The following is a 20,557-nucleotide window of genomic DNA, read 5'->3' as shown; positions in this document are numbered from 1 at the left end:
GACCTTCCCACCTGCACATATGCCACCTTTTTTCCATACCCTACGCCTGATGGTTTAACGGGACACTCCCTTGCAAAATGACCTCCCTGTCCACAATAGAGACATAAATTCTTATCTCTTCTTCTTTTCCTTTCTTCAGGAGTCAGAGGCCCCCTTACTCCCCCTATCTCCATCGGTTCCGGTACAGACTTCTGTTCCCCAAGGGGCTGTTTAACTTCAGTTTTCATAAAGTTTCCTCGGGACACCTGAAAACGTACACGATCCCCACGTCGCTCTGAAAGCCGGTGGTTCAGTTTAACCACCAGGTCTATGAACGCGGCGCACTCCTCTGGGGGATCCACTACCTGTGACACCACATCCTTCAGATCATCATTAAGACCCTGGTAAAACAATGAGTCCGCTTTTCCGCTGGCCAATGAGTCTCAGAGATCAACCGATTGAAGGTCGCTATATATGTTAGTAGGTCCTGTCTGCCCTGTCGCAATTTCAGCAATTCTGAGTCACTGGCTTGCATGAATGCATGTTTAGCAAATAACCCCCGCATCAACTCCTTGAAAGCATCATAATCACGCAACACCTGATCTTTGCCTCCCACTAAGGGGATAGCCCACTGGGCAGCAGTACCAGCCAAATATGAAAGCGTAAAGGCTACCTTTGCCGCATCGTCAGGAAAGGCACCAGGCCTACACATAAAGTGTAACTGACACTGATTCATGAACATCCCAAATTTCCCACTGTCTCCATAGAATCGTTCGGGTTGAGCCAGGGGAACAGGAACAGGGGATGTCACAGTGATAGCAACAGGGGTACCGCCTCCAGGATTACTCTGTCCCGCCCCTCCATACTGGAACGTAGCCGGCTGTATAATGGGTGTCGGACCTCTGGGTTGTACGTGCTCACGCGCCCTTACTGCACCCAACTCTTGTCTCAACCCTACGTTCTCCTGTCGTAAGTCCTGCACCGGAGCCTGTAAGGCAGCTAGGGCACCCATTACGTCAAGCATGGTGAGGGCTTCAGCCCCTGCCATGGCCCCTGATTCCACATCCATCCAAGTTCGGGCAGTGTAATTAAACGTGGGCTTGTTATTCTGTTAGGCTCCTGCCCAACCCACACACTGCAGGAACGAGGCGTGTCCCAACCACTTCCCCGACTCGCCGATCACTCACTAGATGGTACAGATGAGTAAACCGATGACCCAGAAAAGGGGGTGGAATATAAACAAAGGCACCAAACCTTCCACCCCTGTAGAGCGTAGATCAAAATAACACCCTCCTCCTCGCTTCTGCACCTGCATAAACAGGGAGACAAAAAGATACACCTCACAATAACCTTTCAGTCCCCAATCCTACCTCTGTAAAAATTGACCATATCCAGCAGTTCACCACACATGCACTTACCAGAAACAAATGCAGGGTTTGCTCCGAGGGCGTTTCTAGTCCGGGGTATAAAAACTCCGAGATGACTTCTCTTGCATAAAACAGGACTAGTAATTCGGGTGTTTTGGTTTGGGCGTGTAGGGATTCACAGGGTAAAAAACATGCCAAAATAACGGGCATGAACAAAAAACCCCTGTGCCTCTAAAAGGAGTGTGAGGGGGAAAAGCTATGGAGCCGAGAAACGATAACGACTCGTCTCTCGGAAATTGACCGAAAGGCAATACCCCGCCGGGATACTACTCAAACGTCAGATCCGCCCATAACGAGGCGGAACGGTTACCACAAGACGTTTTTACAACGCGAACGGCTAGCGTCCGTTAATCTTTGGCAATGTCTCGGGTACAAAAGAAAAAAAGACACCAAAAGGTGTCTGACAAACAGGAGCCCCTGGATGTCGTTGGCGAATCTCTAACTAGAGACGGGGGGAAACAGAAACAAGGAAAGTATACTAACTACAAAGTACACGGTAAGGGGAGACTAGGGAACAGGAGGAAGGGAACAAGTAGGTAGCAACAGCGGGACTCAGGGCAAGGGAAAAAAGGGAGAAGGAAAAAGGCAATACTCCAACGATTCTCACGAGCCCGTGAGAATCTGCAACAGCCAACAAGCTTCTCCGGAACCAAGATAGCGGGAACCCACAGGTTAGCAATAACAAGCAACAACACTATGGTAGGACTCCCTTTTATACAACTGGCGTATCATGTGACGGCGAAGATATGGTCATCAAAAGAGGACTGGGGACCGAATCCTAACAGTAAGAACCAATTTCTGGTTCCCCAAAATGGATGCCATGACGGAAGAAGTAGTAAAAGAATGCGGAGCATGTGAGAAAAGTGACAAGTCAAAAATGGTACACAAATCTCCGTTGTCTCCAGTAAGTGTTCCAACCAAGCCATGGAGCAAGTGGGCAATGGACATCATTGGACCTATGCAGAATCAGGTCATGCAGAAAAGATTCATGTTGGTCCCGATCGATTATACTTCACACTGGATCAAGCAAAAGTTCGTGCTCAGCATCAATACCAAATCGGTGATCCAATTCCTAAAAGAGGTGTTCAGTGAGGAAGGTATCCCTTCCACACTAAGAACTGGCAATGGGGTACAATTCACCTCTGAGGAGATGCAGGATTTTCTGAAAATATCAGGCATAAGGCATGAAACTACAGCTCTCTATTGTCCGAAAGCAAATGGACTGGTGGAGAGAGATAATAGAGTCATTAAGGAAAATATCCAGCTAGCTGTCATCAATGGACATGATGTTGAAAACTCCTTGAGGGAATGTCTGTGGGCTTATCACACATCACCTAACAGAGTAACTGGGGTCTCTCTTTTCGTGTCTTTACGTGGGAGGGAACCATGCACCAAGTTCAATCCCGGTTGGTTAAATGGTGGTGAAGTCAGGGAAGTAGATTGGGAGGAGACAGGAGAGAAGGTCAGACAACATCAAACCAAGTACAAACAATGGTATGACCAAAAACATGGAGTGAAGTTCCAAAAGTGGGAGGTGGGAGACATGGCGCAAGCCAGAAGAAACATCAAGTCAGGAACTGCCCCCCGCAAATTTCACTCTACCTGTAAAATTGTGAAAGTGTTGAAAAATGTGGTACAGTTTGAAAATGGTCAATGGTGGAGTTTTGACAATATTGTGAAGGTACAATCATAAAGTGTTTTGCTAGGTTCTTTGTGTTCCTCCGCTGGTGCGTCCAGCCTACCTCTAACCCTTCCTCCTCTTTCCTTACAATTGTCCTCAATATAAGGAAGGGAGATGTGTTACAACTAGCCTTGTTGGTACATTCCGTCCACCCCATTCCCTGCCCCTTGTTGGACTCTTCCATCCTGAAGCTCACTGTAGAATGTTGGCGTGTAATCTAGTGAGGAGAGTGGATGGTCATTAAATGGTTATTTTCCTTGAATCTTCCTGCGTCCTGTCATCTTTCAAACACGGAGTTTCTCCACCAATAAGCCTTTAATCATCGAACCACACAAAGCTTGGGTGAGGGATAAACATTGGCTCAGAAAAATCTAGCGCTCTCACATCAGAAACCATGCGACAAGAGATTAAGCACAGCAGCATCTCAAATTTCACAGACCATACCTTCTGTGACAAAAAGTCATCATGCTGCCAAGTTTAAAGAAAGGTGTTACACCTTGTTTACCTCTCACAAGGTTAAGTATCATGGTTCCAGGAGAAGGGCCAGACAATTCCCCCATATCAACTTACACCTAAGGATATTTGTCTACATCCACACCTTGAATCGGTATGTGACCTGCTAAAATAGCCGACGTCCATGAATTAATTTTGTGGTATGGCAGTCGCCTAGAAACCAAGGAGGTCACAAAGTTTAACAGTGGGATAAAATGCACCCCAAGGGATCTTCACTGAATTGAGGACACCAGCGAAAAAAAGTAGACCTTGTGGTGTAGTGTAGTTCCTATTTTCCCAATAGGCTCTGCGCAATGGAATAACATAAACAGCAGTGTAGACGTAGGACTGAGGTCATCTAGGCCTCTACTGACTATGCTAAACTTAATTTAGGTTTGCGCCAGCTAGCTCAGAGGTCACTGGAAACTTTCTTGAATGAAGGGGGATGGATAACCTTGCCTGGCTCAGACAAGAAGGGATTCAGTTTCCGACAACCGCATAAACATGACCACTTTGCTCCCTTAGAATAAGAGTATATCTCTAGAGTCGTGTGAAAACAATAGACAGATATTTCACTCAGTCAGCAGTGCATACTTAGTTTCACCAGAGTGCAGAGAAATAGAGAGACGGGCGTTTTCAATAAAAGGGTGTTATTTATTGAGCAGTCTTCTTTCTCATACAAGAGAAGTGAATTGCCACAATTGCAATACTTAGAGTAAAGTGCGTACAGTAAAAGTAGTATTATGAAATAATACTGTAAAAGCATTGATACGGTTTCTTAGCCATATGATACTTTAAAATGGATAGAAATATATACATACACAAATACATTGACTAAAATACTCAACTGGTGCTTCTAACTAAGCCTACCCCGGTATACCTGACCTAAGCCTAATACTCTGGAAGGGCCAAGTAAGTAGCGATGTTTAGTTAAGTTGGTTAAGATAATTTTGCAAAGAATCTGCATCAAGAATTCTCCTAAGAGTTTAGTCAGCTCCGTACCTTGGTAATAGAATGTGGGAGGTCTGGTATCTCTTTCCTCAGGACTTGATATTCCAGCAAGGGTAGGCTGGAAACACCGGAGCTGGATTTTCTCAGCTGGAGAAAAAGACAGCGTCTCTCTCAGTGCGTGAAACAGGAGGGGCGGCTTCCGCGGGCACTCACATCAGCTGGGCTCTCGGGCAAGTAGATGGCGCTCTGCTCCAAACCACTGTGTGTTTGCTTAAGGCAACTGTTGGTATTTTATACCTGAAAGGTGCCGGATTTGACGTAAGGTCGGACATAAGACGCCACCAAGAACTAACAGTTCTTGCAGGACTTCAGGAGTTCTTGTTCAAATCAAAACAAAAGCAGGGGGGTTTTCCCGGGCTGCTGAAGGCTTGGTTTGTTTAAAGAACGCGTTGTGCTTTCTAGGAGTCGATGGGAGTAGCCGTGCTGTGCTTTGGATTGCATGGGCTATTACTGAATATGAATCTGATTCTTATGCCGTTGTCAGGACATTATTGATTAGAACCTCACAAGGGCATAAATCGGGAATATCGAATTAGGGTCCTAGATAAGAACACAACAGTGGATTTGTTTCTCTTCATGGTGCCCTCTGTCCATGTGATTGCCAACAAGTTCTCAGCTTCTCGTGAAAGGCCTGGGACTCACCAGTGTTCCCTGTAATCCACCACACTATGAGAGACATTCTCTGCTGCAACATGAGTGGGTGACAATTGCCCAAAGGATCCCGGAAGTGATCCGTAGCGTGGGGTAGAAATATTGGAGAATCCCAGGAAAGTTCCAGAAGAATTGAAAACCATACTTGGATCTCCAATGTGGCCTGATCAAAACCATGGACGACTGTTGACGTCGTAGCTGCGCCGAGAGGCACATGATCATCGCGAAGGGGGGAAACCTGTACCCCTGCTCCGTTGACCAGTCCTCAAGTAAAGCGTCTGTTGCCGCCGCTAGTGGGTCTGGCCACTTGGTAGTCCAGCTTGGGCGCAAACAGGTCCACTCTGAATGTGCTCCAGCGGTCTTCTAACCTCTTGAAGACCCTCAGGTCTAATTGCTGCAGACTCGAGTCTTACCATTCTCTTGATCACCAATCTGCCATGCGGTTGGATGCGCCGGGGAGGTACTATGCCGTCACTGACACATTGTTGGCCAAGCAAAAGATCCAGAAATCTCTGGCTAGGTCCACCAGGGATTTCGATTTGGAGCCCCCCAGATGGTTGATGTAGCAGAACGCCAAGCGATTTTTCAGCTTGATCAGAAACAACCAGAAATGTTGTCTTTGGTCCAACATTGGACTGCGAAGGAGCCGGCCATGAGCTTCAGTCAATTTTTGTGTGATGACTGCTGTTCAGCAGACCAGTTTGTGCATGCACATGAATCCCGCAGCAAGCAGCCCATCCGGACTTGCTGGTGTCAGATCTACAATTAGTTCCGAACCAGAAATGGCCCGCTCGTTCCATGCTTACATGTGCGCCAGCTACCATCTAATGTCGTCCTTGGCTTCTCCCATCAACATGACCTGTTCTGCATATTGGAGGCCCCTGTGGAGGTGTGATGCTTTGAGCGGCTGAAGGGCCCTGTAGTGCAGCGGTCCCGGAAAGATCACTTGGATCGAGGAAGCGAGAAGGCCTACCACACTTGCGATCTGTCATAATGAAGTTGTAAGTTTGTACAATGTCTTCCACAGTTCCCGTAGAATTTTTAAAGTCTTTCGAGAGGAAAGATTTAGGGTCCTCTCCTCGGAGTTGACCACAAACCCCAAAAAGGTGTCTGCTTTGAGGGGTTCATCAGTGACTTCTTCTCGTTGATAACAAACCCTTAGCTTTCTAACAGATGAATTGTGGTCTGCTTTTGTTGGGACAAGGTAATTTTACTCTGATCCATCAAATGAAGATCCTCCAGATAGATAATCAAACAATATCCCTGGGCCCTTAGATTCTCTATGATGGGTTTCACTACCTTGGTGAAGCATCAAGGGGCAGAGGAAAGTCCAAATGGTAGTGTCTTGAACTCGTAAACCTGATCTCACCATTTGAATTGGAGGGGACAGTAATGCAGGGAAAAATGGTGGCCGTTAAGTACGCGTCCTTAAGATCTAGATGCACCATTCAGTCGTCTGGCCTCAGGAGATCGTGCAGAAGATGTATGCTTTCCATCTAGAAGTAGGGATACACTAGTCATCGGTAGAATTCCCGGAGGTTGATCACGGGCCTCTGGCCCCTGTTGCATTTCTCCACCTAGGAAAGGTTGCTGAGAAAGCTGCGTGGGTGAAAAGGAGAGGAAGACGCCCCTATCCAGAGCAGGTCCTGATCTAGCAAAGCAGTATGATTTTTTTTTTTAGAAGATCAGTGGGCGTGAATGTGAGACCTGAACGTGGGAACTGTAAAACAATATTTTGAAACCTTGTATTCTTTGCAGAACCTCAGAGGTAAATAGCCTTCCAGATGTGCAAGAAAAGAGCCAAGCAACCTCCTATCATTAACTCTGAAGACTGGAGAGCACTCTCCTGCTTGGGACGACTGGAATTGTTTCCTTGAGGCGCCTTTGTGGTTACGGCCTCTGTATCCTTTCCTGGTGGGGAAAATCTCCCCAGAGCAGGTCTGGTCCTGTCTATTGAGGAAGCCCTTGATTGTTTATAGAAACGCCTAGGCGTGTGCATCCTGCCACTGCCGGCCCCCACAAAAATTAAAGGGGGCAAAGTTTCTTAATTCAGGCTTGCACCTTATTGAGGTAGGTAAAGGTGATAACAAATTTGCCTAACTCCCTCCCTGTGCCACAGACCCAGCCTCTGTTGTGGCCTAATCTCCCAATTTGGGGTCCACCTTGATTAACAAGGAGTTGTGCCTCTCAGCTGATAGGGCACCATTAGCGTTTCCTAGGAGAATGACTGCGGGCTGCGCCCAACCGGATAGGGACTCTGGGGAAATCACAGAACCAGAAGCCTTGGCCTCCTCTGCTAATGCCAACATTTTTGTAAGGGGCTGATGACATCCAATAGTTTGTCCTGACAGGACTTCCATGATCTGTTGATCCCTTTCTAGGGGATCCGGATACATTTTTGAAGGAAAGTGGCCATTCTAGTGTTAATTTCTGGTGTCTAGGTCACCTTGCCGGCAAGGGTGGGGCCTGGACATTACTGCCCAAAAGGCCGGCGTGCCCTTCCTTCTCAAGGGGCTTCCTAAGTGTAGGTGCAACATCATATTCCACCTTAGCCGAGGCAAACCATTCTGCTGAGCGTGTGTGCACAAGATCATCAGGATTAAGCATGGTTGACATAACCCCTGTTGGAATGTAGGTTGTCTCATCAGGAGAGGGATACCATGCTCTGGAGGGACCCGTCTCATTGTTTGAATTGAGTCACCATCCCCCTAATGGGAATGGGTGGGAGAAGGCAGTTCGAGCAGGAGACCAAGGGCATCCTCCATTTCCTCTTCAGGGGGATCTGTGCATTCTAGGAAGGCCTTCAGCCTATCGAATGCACTGAGGTGTTTGTGGGGATGGAGCTCCATTCATTGCTGGTCTGGTAGCGCACTTGAGGATTTAACCCAGGCACTAGAGAGGTCTAACGAGCTGGCATAAGAATAAGAATGCACCAATTGCATTAGGCGTCTTTCAAAGGGGCCCATAGCCGCCGACACTTCCAGGAGTATAGAGGCGTCTACTGCCTCACAAAACTGAATGTCGATGGGAGTGACCGTGTTGGCGCAGTTGGTGGTCCATTCGTTGAAGTTTCTGACGTTCTAATCTAGGTTGTTAGAGGGGATGGGGTGATTAGTGTTGAGGGTATAGATCCATGTGTCCTTTGAGAGTTTGCTTTAGCTGTGGTCGGGGGTGTTGGGAAGAATTAAAGGCGAAGCTGTAGATGTTGAAGTGGATAATGGAGTGGTTGTTAATGGGAAGTTCTGTGGTGTGGGTGTGGCTGCACCTGATGCGGTCACTGAAAGTGAGGATGGGGTCAAGCGTGTGACTGCGGTGTGTGTGGGGTCGTGGACGAGTTGGAGGAGTCCAATGTTGTCAAGTAAGTTGGTAGTATTGGTTTTGTGGTCGTCGAGTTAGAAGTTGTCAGTGATGAAGTTGCAGAAGGCCGGACGTGGTGATGGAGGATGGTAGACGAAGATGCCCCTGATGGTAGATTTGCTGTCTGTTTGGAGTCAGAGTTTAAGGTGTTCCATGGCTGGGGTGAAGTTGTCCTATTTGATGGATGTGGTCCAGATTCTATTTTATTATTACTATTTCGTTTAAAGTGTTGGCAAGAAAAAGACTGTGGGTCAGGAGAATGCCCAAAGGAAAATGTGTGAGGGGAAGCATAGCAGGAGCATGAGTGAGGCTGTAAGAATAGCCTTTATGGTGTAATGTGGAGCTGTCAAACTGGAATAAAAATAGAGAATTGATGGGGATTCCAACCAAGAGGCAGCAGTAGAAAGGTCACATAGGATAGAGAGTAAAAAGAGGGCAATGTAAGGGTTGCCCCAAGTAAATGGCAACAATGGAATTTATGGGGGCAAAGTATGTATTTGAAAGAGCTTCACTAGGTTGGACTCAACCAGTTGGTAAAGGATTTTTTTTTTATTCAGAAGTTCGCATTGCTGTTTGTGCTGAACCAATTTTGTGCGTGATCGATACTTAAATTCTTCCTGCTTTGCTGTACCTGTTCTCTTTGAGGAATGTTCACACTTTACCTACCAGTGCTGTACCTTTTGGTCATGTGCGTGAAGTTTATAGTGCGGTTTTTATTGCTAGTTCTATTCTACATACAAAGGGACCTTGCTCTAGAGTGCCTGTATTTTACCTCGTCTCTGTGTTCCTATATGTCTGCCTTTTCGGTAAATGATGACAGAAGCTTAGTAAAAGAGTTTAGTTGAAAAGATTTTCTTGTGAATCAGTAATCTTTATTTGGTTTGTTGAAAATCATATAAGCAATACAAGAGCAATGCCACATACAATTAACTATATAAACTACAACTAGAAGTTCCAGCTTATAATACACTTCACATTAAAATACTCTCATTAGGTATGAAACAAGAACGAATGCAGTTAAAGCATAAACTTTGAGCACTTAAATCCTTAAAATACTAAATTTTAAATACTTAGAAAACCACCCCTTTGGGTATATCATCCTTCTACTGGTTTCCTGCTACTTACAGCGATTTAAAAAAACAGAAAAGCTAACCCTATAGCACACTTTGAGCAGTCCATGAGCTGTGAATAGGATAAGGCATCCATGCACCTCTGAAACACTAAAAGTTTTTAGAAAATATATGAAATAAGCCTATAAAAGTTACAAAAAAACATTAAGTGCAGATGTCCTATCACAGGAACAAGCAGGTTAATTATCTCCCCAAGAATAGCAACACCTAGGAAACGTATAAGCCTCCACACAGTGCTTAGTGCCTGCCCTAAAGTTGAAGAGAAGTCGTCCCTTCCACCTTGTTCGTTCCAGGCTAATATAAAACACAGGTTCTACAGAAGCTAAAGATAAAAGGTAATCTTTGGTGGAGATTTTTCTTGACACCGGGTACAATCTTTGAGCAAGACGGTGATATAAAAGAGGTTTTCACAAATTCTTTATCCGAGTTGGTTAAAGTGACCATTGCAGAGAATAAGTCTGGTAGGCTAAGTTAATGAAAAGACAGTTTTACACATTTTAGGCAGGGATTAGGAAAGGGGATCTAATTTAAGGCGATCCAAAATCACCTCCCTGATAAAACTGGTCTCCTTATTGGTCCACATTCTTATTCAAAGTATGAGTGGAGCCAACCTTGCCTTTTCAGACATATAGGGTAGATTTAGCTCTGAGTGTAAAATAGAATGAGAACTCGCTGGAGAAAGATTGAAAAAATTCTAAAAATATGTTTTTTTTCTATTAATAAGGGGGAAGTATTGTAGTAACCCCAAACCCTAGCGTGATGTAAAGCTGGTGAGACACACTTCTGATTGTATATTTTTAAAGACAAGGAAATCCACCCCCGGAAAGGTGTCTTAAAGAGATTAAGAATTGCTCCGGCGCCCTGCTAAGTTTTATGCGGGAAATGTTGACCTGGGGCTGCCATGAAACCGCTGAATCAAATGTAATCCCAAGAAATTACTCACACAGCTTAGGGGTTGCCACTAACTGCCAGAATCATAGTATGCCTCTTCCCAGGGCCACAGACCTTAATAAGACATTTGCTCAAATTAGTTAACAGATCTAAGCAGCCCATAAAACAAACAAATATTCCACTAAAATATGCAAGGAATCCTGGCCATTAAAACAGCATTATCGGTGTATAATAACGCCTTGACCAACTGATTAACAATTTTTGAGACATTGCCGGTGGCTCTTTGACCCCAAAGGGCATTGCGCACCTGAAGCCTGTCCATTCCCTCTCAAGGATGGTAAAGTGCGCCCTCATCCTGATAAAAAGAGATAATTTTTAGGTCTTGCCTACGCGGCGCGCATGCGCTATATAGGAGGACCTTTAGCCGTCGTTCTGCTCTTTTTTGAAGCAAATCCTCATGCTTGTGGCGGTATCCACCTGCGAGAGCGGGCAGGGGCATGCCACAACCACGAGTAAGTGCTTTTAAAAAGAGCAGACTGCACGCGCCCGCATGCAGGCAGCACTCCCTGGCTTGTTGCAAGTGGTTTTCTTCCCTGGAGTATCGCCCCAGGACTTTGGGCTTCTGGTGTCTCCCTCGTTAGTTCTCGGTTTATAGTCATTCACGTCACTCATGAAGATTTTGGTGCGCGCTACCTCTCCATGAAGGCTTTTTTGTTCGTCGTAACTGACCTGACACAAGCTGATACACTGTTCTCTGAAATTAACCATTTTTCAATATTGTATTTAATAATGAAACAAAATTTAAATCTTATTTTCTCTTTCCTTATTTGCTATTGTTCCTGTTTGCCTATAGGGCCAAATATGTTTTGTTTCTCCCCACATGTACAATAAATGAATATGTAGACAAGGAGGGGGCCTATTTTCATGGGTATGGGCTCTACATGTAAACAGTAATACCCGCCTGAGAGCCGATAGGCACTACAGCATACTGTACACTTGAGCCAAAACATATTTCTGGGTGCGTTGGATGCTTCTTCTGTACTGGCTAGCTACAATTAGCAGCATCTATCTCTTCAGTATTAAAACAATGTGCTTCGAAAGTAAAAACACTTTATTTCCGGCGCCATCTTGTGGTGCGATTACCCAAGCTGCCTCATTATTATCGAAGACAGCAGGCTTGAAAATCTATAAATACATGTTGCTGAAAGAGAGCAGAGCCCTAGAAAGGGCGAGGCCTGGGGCATAGCCCCCACCCCCCTTTCTCTCACTGTTACCGCCCTGTCCAGTGCCAAAATACTTTTGATCGTCCTTCACAATCTGGAAGCACAGCTCTACACACGCACTGCTTGAGAAGGAGAATGGGAACCGATGGGAGTCTGTTTGGAGTACACAAGTTAAGAACTGTGCGTATTTAACCTCCTTTCCCCCAGTACTCTTGCACTAATTGGTGAAAACGTTCTCTAGAACTCTGGCAGCAGTAAGTGATCATTGTGTCGTCATTTTGGATATGCGGGCTGTTCCTCCCAGGGCAACACTGTACTGAACATTCTCAGGAGAAGGATTTTTTTTTATAACTGAGGTAAGAAAACTTGTGTTATTTTGAACATTTGAACATTTTGTGAATTTTATACGAATGCCTTGCGGTTCTTGTCCCTAATGAAAAATTCTCCTGTTTTACAGCAAGCCACTTCTGTTGAGATCAATTTTTCACATTTGAAGATTACGCAGAAGACATTTAATTTATATGAATATCAGGATCAAAAGTGGACTAGCAATACATTTCTTCAATAGTCAACATGCAGTATTGTGCACTGCGGGCCACGTATAGAGATGCTGTCCCAGGTGTCTTCTCCTGTTTGGCAGAAATGTCGTCATTAACAGCCTTGCATGTGGAACGCACAAATGCTGCTACCTTCAGCACTCTCGTTCCAGTGGGATAACGTCTTTATGGAATGTTGTTACTGTAATTCGTTTTAAAGGAGAACATGTAACTTTGAGGGACACATCCTGTAAAATGTTTATTAATTTCCATGATTGCAAATTGTTTTTGGACTTTCTCTGAGAAATAAGGCTTTCGGTTTGATTCCCTGCAACAACAGCATTTTTGCAAAACAGTATTTACACAAGTAACCAATTGGATATCTAATTCTCTTAATATTTTGGGTCCAGGTTCACAGTAAGTGATTTTGAGAGGCAGGTTTACACCAATGATATTTGAAAAGTCACCCTTTTTTGGGAGTCATAAAAATTGCTTTGTTGGAGGTTGAACATTTCTGAAAAGCGTACATTCCATCCCTGCGCAAACGCTATACTGACTGATTGACTGATGTGCGGCTCGTGTAAAATTCTTGCATTAGGGCTAATATTCTTTCATGTCCCGAAATGTCTTCCACTACGTCCATGGAAAATAAGTGGGTGCCTGTTCCTTATTAACATTCTTTATGCATACCAACTTCCACATTTTTAGTACCACATATGGCTGTTCAGATTGGGTTTGAAAGGCCTTTGGAATGTTTTTGGATAAGCATGAAGTTAAGACTGGGGAGGTTTAAAGCCAATTGGCAGTAACTTTACTCAGTCATGCATTGAATTTCTGATCTGTAAGTTTATCCTCGATCCTCAAAATTAGGTTTTAAAACCTGTGTACCTGGGTGTCCAAGAATAGCTCTTAAGAAGCTGCAGAGGGAGCCCTACGAGGGAGGACTAGGGGTGCTGGATTTCCACCTATATTACTGGGCGACACAGTTGATTAATGTCAATGGGTGGGTGTTTGCCCCGTTGAAGGAACTAGCCTACAGGGTGGATAGGTTAGCCTTTAGCAGCGGTACCTACTTAACCACTCTATACACTAGGAGTAGGTGCGGTCGACCTCTGCCTCCCCAAACTGCAGCGGTGGTTGGAATGTGGAAACGGTCGACAAAATTACTAGGAAGGGAGGCAAAACGTACGGAACAGACTCCTCTGTGGGCCGGGACCTTCTTACCGGAAGTGGTGAAATTGTAGGATCTGCGTCAGTGGAGCCTGATTGGTATTGATATGCTGGGGGATGTTTGGAAACGGGGACAGATGGTGGGATTTGCGGACTTGCAGGCTGAATTCCAGATGGGGATTAGGGAGTTCTTGCACTACCAACAGCTTAGGCAGGCCCTGCACTGACCACTGACTCAGGGGGAGGAATTTCCTGAATATGCTCCGTTGGAGGATAGACTACTGCTGAACCCTCTGATTGACAAAGCTATCTCCCTCACCTACAGGAAGCTTATTAATAACATCGCAGACACACTGGGGCCCCTGCGGAAAGAGTGGGAGTCAGACCTGGGGATGTTGGAGGATGATGATTGGGGGGAGGCCCTGCAGTGTCCCCGGGAAGTAGCGATTCGCGCCAGGTTCAGGCTCGTCCAGCTGCGCATCCTACATAGGTCATACACCCCACGAACGACGCAATACACAATCGTCTATGTAGACTCGCGCTTTTGCGTACGGGGTGTAGTTAAGAGGGGACCTTCTACCACATATTGTGGGATTGAGCCAGAATCAGGGCATACTGGTCCAGACTAGCAGGCATCATGTCGGAGGTGGTGGGAGCGGACGTACCGCTGGAAGCCAGATGGCATGTCTTAGGGGTCACTAGTGAAATCACTTGGCCGGAATAGGACAAATTATGGTTAGCTCTGGCGAGTATGGTGGCCAAGAGAAATATAGCAAGGTGATGGGTAAGTGATCTTTTGCCTATGGTGGAAGAGTGGGTGCGGGATTTGGACTGGTGCCAACGGGCCGAAATGGTTATTTATAAAAGTTGAGGTTGCCCTAAGAAATGGGAGAAAATATGGGCGGCTTGGAGGAGGTATAGGGGAGAGTGGATGGATTCACAGACGGATGAGGCCCCTAACTGAGGGGTAGTCTGTGTGGAAATTTGTCCTCCATGTCTGAGCACGTAACACTGTGGTCCTCTGACGCCCGACCTGCACTGGATCCCTTGGGCTGCGGCTGTAATAAGGAGGGGCGCAATGTAGACCTGGCGGGAAGAGGGGGGGAAGTGGGTCGGGTGATGATTACAATTTGTCTGCTTCGATGTGTTCAAAATTGAGGGACCACTGGGGTTATGTCAATGTCTGTTGAGGGGCTCTGTCGTTGTAGGTAGGGATAATCGTTTCCAGTGACTCTGTGGTTGATTTTATTTGTAATTTTCAATGAACTTCCGTTGCTAACTGATGTGCAATGTTATGGAGCTGGTTATTCAAATAAAAAGATTTTTTTTTTTTTAAACCTGTGTACCTGAATTCAGCTGCTAATGGTAATAAGAGTGATTTATGATTGCTAGTGATTTATACATTTTGTGAATCAGGCCATTGGAAATGATAGGGCAAAGAGAAGTAATTAACACTTTCACTAGTTTTCTTGAATATGCTTATAACAACCTAGTTGCAGAGGTACAATAATACACCCTAAGTGATAACACTGAAAGCAGGCATTTACAATGCAATAGGTCTCATTTGCTAGAGTCTGAGCTATTGGCATTGTAAATGGCAATGCCTTTTATTTATGTGTTCGTTTTCAAAACATAAATAAAAGGCATTGCCATTTACATTGGCAATAGCTTAAACTCTCTCAAATGCGAGACCTATTGGATTGCAAATGCTTGTTTACTGAGTCATTCACAGCTAAATAATATTTCAATCCTTTGTGATTTGATGCCACGTTAATTAAACTTTCTAATTAAGAATGTTTTTCTTTATGTGCAGGCAATCCCTTATCGCAGGATATCCTTGGCTTGTATCAGGAGCCAGATGGGACACGAAAGCTACTGAACCACATGCTTGACAATCTTGCAGGTAATAAGTCTTCATACATTTAAATTGATAATATGCCTTTGTGAGGAACTTTAGAAGCTCATAGACTTTAGTAGTGCTCCCCAGCAGACAACCACCAATTTAACCGTAGTATTTTTCTATATCTAGTGAATGCTGCATTTGAGTATTTTGAACTAAATTAGAGTGTTTCAGATTTTTTTAACCGATTTTATTGAAGGTTTATGCAGCAGCTTACCATTAAGGACACATCACCTCATAGGCCTTTACAGACATCTCCACGTTACATAACCTAACAGATTATAACATAGACAGTTGTCAGAAGCGAATTCTCTCCCCCACCTCCCTCCATGAGTCACTTCCAACAAACATCAAAAGTGTATTGAGGGCGAGCACATCACAGGCCGCTCAGTCTAATGATAGCTGCGCATCACTAGTAATTGGAGGGAGATGGCTATAAGATATGGGTCATCTAGAATGAAAGTATAACCAAGGCTCTGAAGGTGGAGGATGAGTCTGCACAGGTAAGCCCTCTGGGGTGTGGGCACTCACATCTAGGTCTGGGTCCTACTGTTGCAGCGATTCTGCCCAAAAACAGAACTATGGGTAAGATTACGGGACCTTAGTGCATAAGGACTGAGTCATCCTACCACCTTAGTACCCATGAGCCCAGGACTGACTAGCTATAGTGTCTCACTTGCTCTCCTACTCACTCACAGAGAAACACATGATTAGAGACCCCAGAACACAACAGAGAAATAAATGATTAGACACCGCAGAAGACAACACTCCTCAGTCTCTCAGGAATCGCTGTTGCAAGGCACACCTTTTCACTCGCACTCTTGTAATTGTCCACAATAAGATCTAACTGAGAGACAAACTAGTTTTAAATGTTTATTTTAACTAATGTGTTTTAATATGCAGTATACGTGCCACAACAAGCAGAAATATGGATAATACAAAAACTATGCGCATAGCAATTAGTCTGTAAACTATGAAAGGAGATGTAATTATGAAAAGACTGCATATCCTAACCCCCCTCCCCTTGCATAAAAGAAGTATTATTATGTATTAGAAGATCTCTGGGCTTTGTCTGCAGACCCCATACCTTAGCCTATAAATTGTAGATCTACATCATAGGTGCTGTCTCGCTCTTCTCCCTAGAAAGGTCCCTCTCCAAGTGTGTGCTACCTATTTGTGTATTCAAATAAGACCAAAGTATGTTGTCCCAAACAACAGCTGCATCGTTATGTTTTGTCTAGGTGCTAAGGCCTGGCCAGAAAAAAATAACAAGGGGCATTGTTGTTTGACCTTGCTCACAATGTGCAGACTAAATCACAGGACCCAGCAGAGAGCGAACACAAAAATAGGTTCTCATGTGAAAACGGCAAAGGATACATTTGCAAAAATTAAGACATGTAGTAACGTGCGCAAAGCAGCGGACAATCTGCAGTGTGCTCATGCTAACTTAGAGAAAACGTCAATGTCTCCATGGGCCATGTGACACCTCAATGACTCCATCAGTGTCTCTCAAGCCTGTGTTATGTCAATGGAGTGGATACCCATCTTAGCTTTCCTTAGTAACACCCCCCCCCCTTCTAACCTGCCCTTTTCTCTAGCTCCCTTTGCCACCGTGTTATTCTGGGCCCTCCAGGAGCTTTCCAATTCCTCGTGATCTCAAGCTTTGCCAGGATAAAGGCCAAGTCCGGGAACCTGCTAGTTACCTTTGTCCTGGTGGTGTGAGTGAACCAGTGTAGTGTACAATGTCCCTTTGTGCAGGGGACCTCCCTGGAAATCATATTCACTACCACTTCTGAGACCTCTACCCAGTAAATTACTAATGTAGGGCAGTCCCAAAACATGTGCCTGAACTCCACGTCTCGGCAGGCCACCTCTTATGTATGAGGAGTATTTATTGATATGTCCTGGGGTCATATATGCTATATGTAGGGAAAATAGTTAATCAATTTAATTCGAGCATTTCTGTAGACTTTTGGTACCCTTGTTAAAATGCTACCCTAATCTGTTTTTGGAATGAGGGTCCAAAGGTCCTCCTCCCACTAAGCCTTCAGGGCCTCCAGTGGCTGTAATATATCTCCCGGTATCGCTCTAGACAGGCAAGCGAGTGCCTTTATAGTGCCCGCCGCCCTTATCATGTAATGACATATGCTGGAGGTGTGGTCCAGATAACCCTGATTTACAATGCACTTGAATCGCTCTTGTCACCGCTCTATGCAGTAAAAAGTGGCCCAAGGGAGGTCCAAGTCATCGAAAATATCTTGAAATGGAGTAAGTACGCCTTCGCCAAACAGGTCCCACATCTTCTCTGCTTCTGCCTCCACCCTCTCATTCAGGCCCTTCCAGCTATTGCCATGAGGCAGTCAGTGTAGTATCTTCAAGGGGATGGCCAGTGAGTAGGGGATCACAATGTGTGTTTTTTGCAAGCATCATGTCCAGTATCGCTGCACTACTTTAAATTTCTGCATAGCCGGGTTCTCCGGAAGATTTGTATGTGCTTCGGAAGTACTGGGACAAATGGCACTGTGCTGCCTGTGGATTGTCTTCCTGCAAGCCATTGGGGTGTACCAATGGAGTTGGGCTGTCAAATAATAAGATAAAAATTCTGGTACCACCAGTCCTCCATTATCCGAGTGGCTAATGCCACCCTCCTGCGCCCAGAGAAACATCAACAAGTCGAGCTCCTGGAAGACTGCTCGGGGGATCGAAATCGGCAGTACTATGAAGTAGTACAAGAGCCGAGGGAGGGCCACCATCTTAAGCAGGGCCACTCTGCCCATCATTGAGAGCGGGAGGTTCTGTCGGTCTTGGGATATCAATGATGAGATTTTCTACATATCTTAATCCACATGTTAAATTTTACATTCATCATTTCAACAATCATTGAACGGGTCATCAACATAGTGTGGTAACAGCCTCTGCATATTGCTACTATTTTCTCCCCAAAATCCTTGGTAAACCTGCCAGTTCTCCCAAATATTTTCCCATTTCCTCAGACACCCTCTGCTTAGGTATATCATGTGCTCCGCTTACCAACACCAGTCTAGATCAGTTTTCCAGTCCACCACTTTTGGTAGGGCGGGTGCCCCCAGCTCTTTGCGATGCTACGCTTTGCCAGTACAGCTGCTAACTTCAGCCACAGTTTCATATATTTAGGCCAGGCCTCGTCCCCTGGGATCAACAACAAGAACCACGTCGGCTCCACTGGGACCTCCACCACTGCCAAAGCAGCCAAAATCCTCCCAATTTCACACAGTATTACTTTCTCACCGGACATTAGCACAGCAGATGGTAGAAGGTCCCCTCCCTCCCACACCCCTTATGACATGAGGCAACTTCCACGTTGGAGAAAAGTATATTCGAAGTAAGATCTTTAATTCAATTAGTTGATATCAAGACTGGATCTCTACCTCTATCGTGTCCTGTATGGCCTCCACCCAATCCTCATCGTCAATGGGACCTACCTCACCCTCCCATGCTGCTCTCAGCGGTCCAAGGGGGTCTGGGGCATTAGTCACTACTTTACTGTATAATAATATTATTGCTTTTCCCTCTAATGGGTCAGTCAACAGTTCCCCCCTGTGGGGGGTGCTTCTGTTTGTTCTCCCCCCTAGCAGATATGGCCCCAAAGCGCATGCCCCAACTGCAGATACTTTGGCAACTCTCCTTTTCCCATATCGTTCTCCTGTTGAAGGGTGGCAAATGTTACATATACCTGCCCTCTCCAGACGTTGCGTATTTTTTCCAAATCGGGAAGTTATAATTTGCCAAAACTGTGCAGCCTGCCCACCTTGCCAAGCAAATGGCTATCCCAGATCGGGGTCATCTGTGTTAGCCTACCCTCCCAGCCCAGATACTTAATCACTGCTTGCCACGCCCTTACTACTGTTGGTGTGTGTGCCGGGAGACACAGATCCGTTTTTTTGTCAGCAGCAAGCAGAGGTAGTCCATGGCCCTGGCCCCCATGACCGACCTGTCCACTCTATATGCCGGCTCCCCTCGATCCGCAAAGACCCAGTCATTCACCGTGACCAGTTAGGAGGCCCAGTAATATATCTTGATGTCGGGAATCACCAGTTCCCCCTCATAGACGCCCCTCTGCAATTTATATGTAGTGCTATGCGCGGTGTTTCCCCACTCCACAGTTGGGTCCCCAGCTCGGCATCTAATATCTTGAAAAATTACTGGGGGTATGTGATAGGGTGTGTTCTGCAAGATATACAGTAGGCGTTGGAGTGTCCTCATCTTAAATAGGGCCTCACGGCTCATTAATGTAAGTGGCAATGACTGCCAGCGCTGGGCATTCCTTATGAATCTGTCTAGTTGGGTCGCTAAATTCCACTCACAAAAGTCCCGGGGATCTCTTGTTATGTAAACCCCCAGGTATTTGAAACACTTTGTCTCCAGGGGAACCTCTAATCTGGATGTCAGGCGGGATGCCCCGCCCACCAATTGGAACAGCAAGGATTTGTCCCAGTTTATGCAGTACCCTGAATAGTCTCTAAAGATATGGAAAATTTGAAGTATTCTGTCTATGGACTGCCTTGGTCTCCTCATGTACACTAACATATCATCCACATGTAAGTAGATGCGCTCATCCCATTCGTCTCCTACCAGGATGTCCCATATCAGGGGTTTCTGTTGTTCTAATGCCGCCAGGGGCTCCTGGGCCAAGGCAAGTAAAATCAGGGGCAAGGGGCACCCCTGCCAAGTCCCTTTGTGTAAAGGAAACACCCAGGACACCGTTGAGTTGACCCTCACCCTGGCCAATGGTTGTTCCTATAACAGTTTCACCCAACCAATGAAATTCAGTCCAAACCTCAGGCGGGGCAGGACAGCTAACCGGTACCACCACGCAATCAAAGGCCATTCTGGCTTTGAATAAGAGGACTGCCGCTGGGTCCAAGAAATCGGCTTCCTTGACATATAGGATCCCAAATAATCTACGTAGGTTCAGCCAGGTTCCCCTATGGGGCTTGAATCCAGATTGGTGTTTGGGGGCCCAGCAGCCTGCTCGGAGTCGTTTGAGGTCCCTGTCAAGAGGAAGGTCTCGAGACCGGTCTCTGAGCCAATACCACTCGTTATTGAAGTCTTCGCACTCCATGGGTAAGT

At 45.7% G+C, this 20,557-nt stretch overlaps 1 protein-coding gene across 2 annotated transcripts in view; it reads left to right on the top strand.

The window, feature by feature from the left end:
- LOC147727850 (CCR4-NOT transcription complex subunit 6-like) overlaps positions 1 to 20,557 on the top strand; it is a 1,257,974-nt gene that overhangs the window by 392,719 nt on the left and 844,698 nt on the right. For both annotated transcript variants that reach the window (XR_015309348.1, XM_086961812.1), the window contains exon 5: positions 15,362 to 15,451. Coding sequence is in view for 1 of the 2 variants with exons in the window: in XM_086961812.1 (XP_086817938.1) it covers positions 15,362 to 15,451 (90 nt within the window). In the remaining variant the exon portion in view is untranslated. The remainder of the gene's footprint in view (positions 1 to 15,361; positions 15,452 to 20,557) is intronic.

This window comes from Lissotriton vulgaris, chromosome 3_1 (assembly GCF_964263255.1).
Source record: "Lissotriton vulgaris chromosome 3_1, aLisVul1.2, whole genome shotgun sequence".
Taxonomy (NCBI): Eukaryota; Metazoa; Chordata; class Amphibia; order Caudata; family Salamandridae; genus Lissotriton; species Lissotriton vulgaris.
The sequence above is the reverse complement of the archived record's forward strand: the minus strand, read 5'-3'. Positions and strand labels throughout refer to the sequence as shown.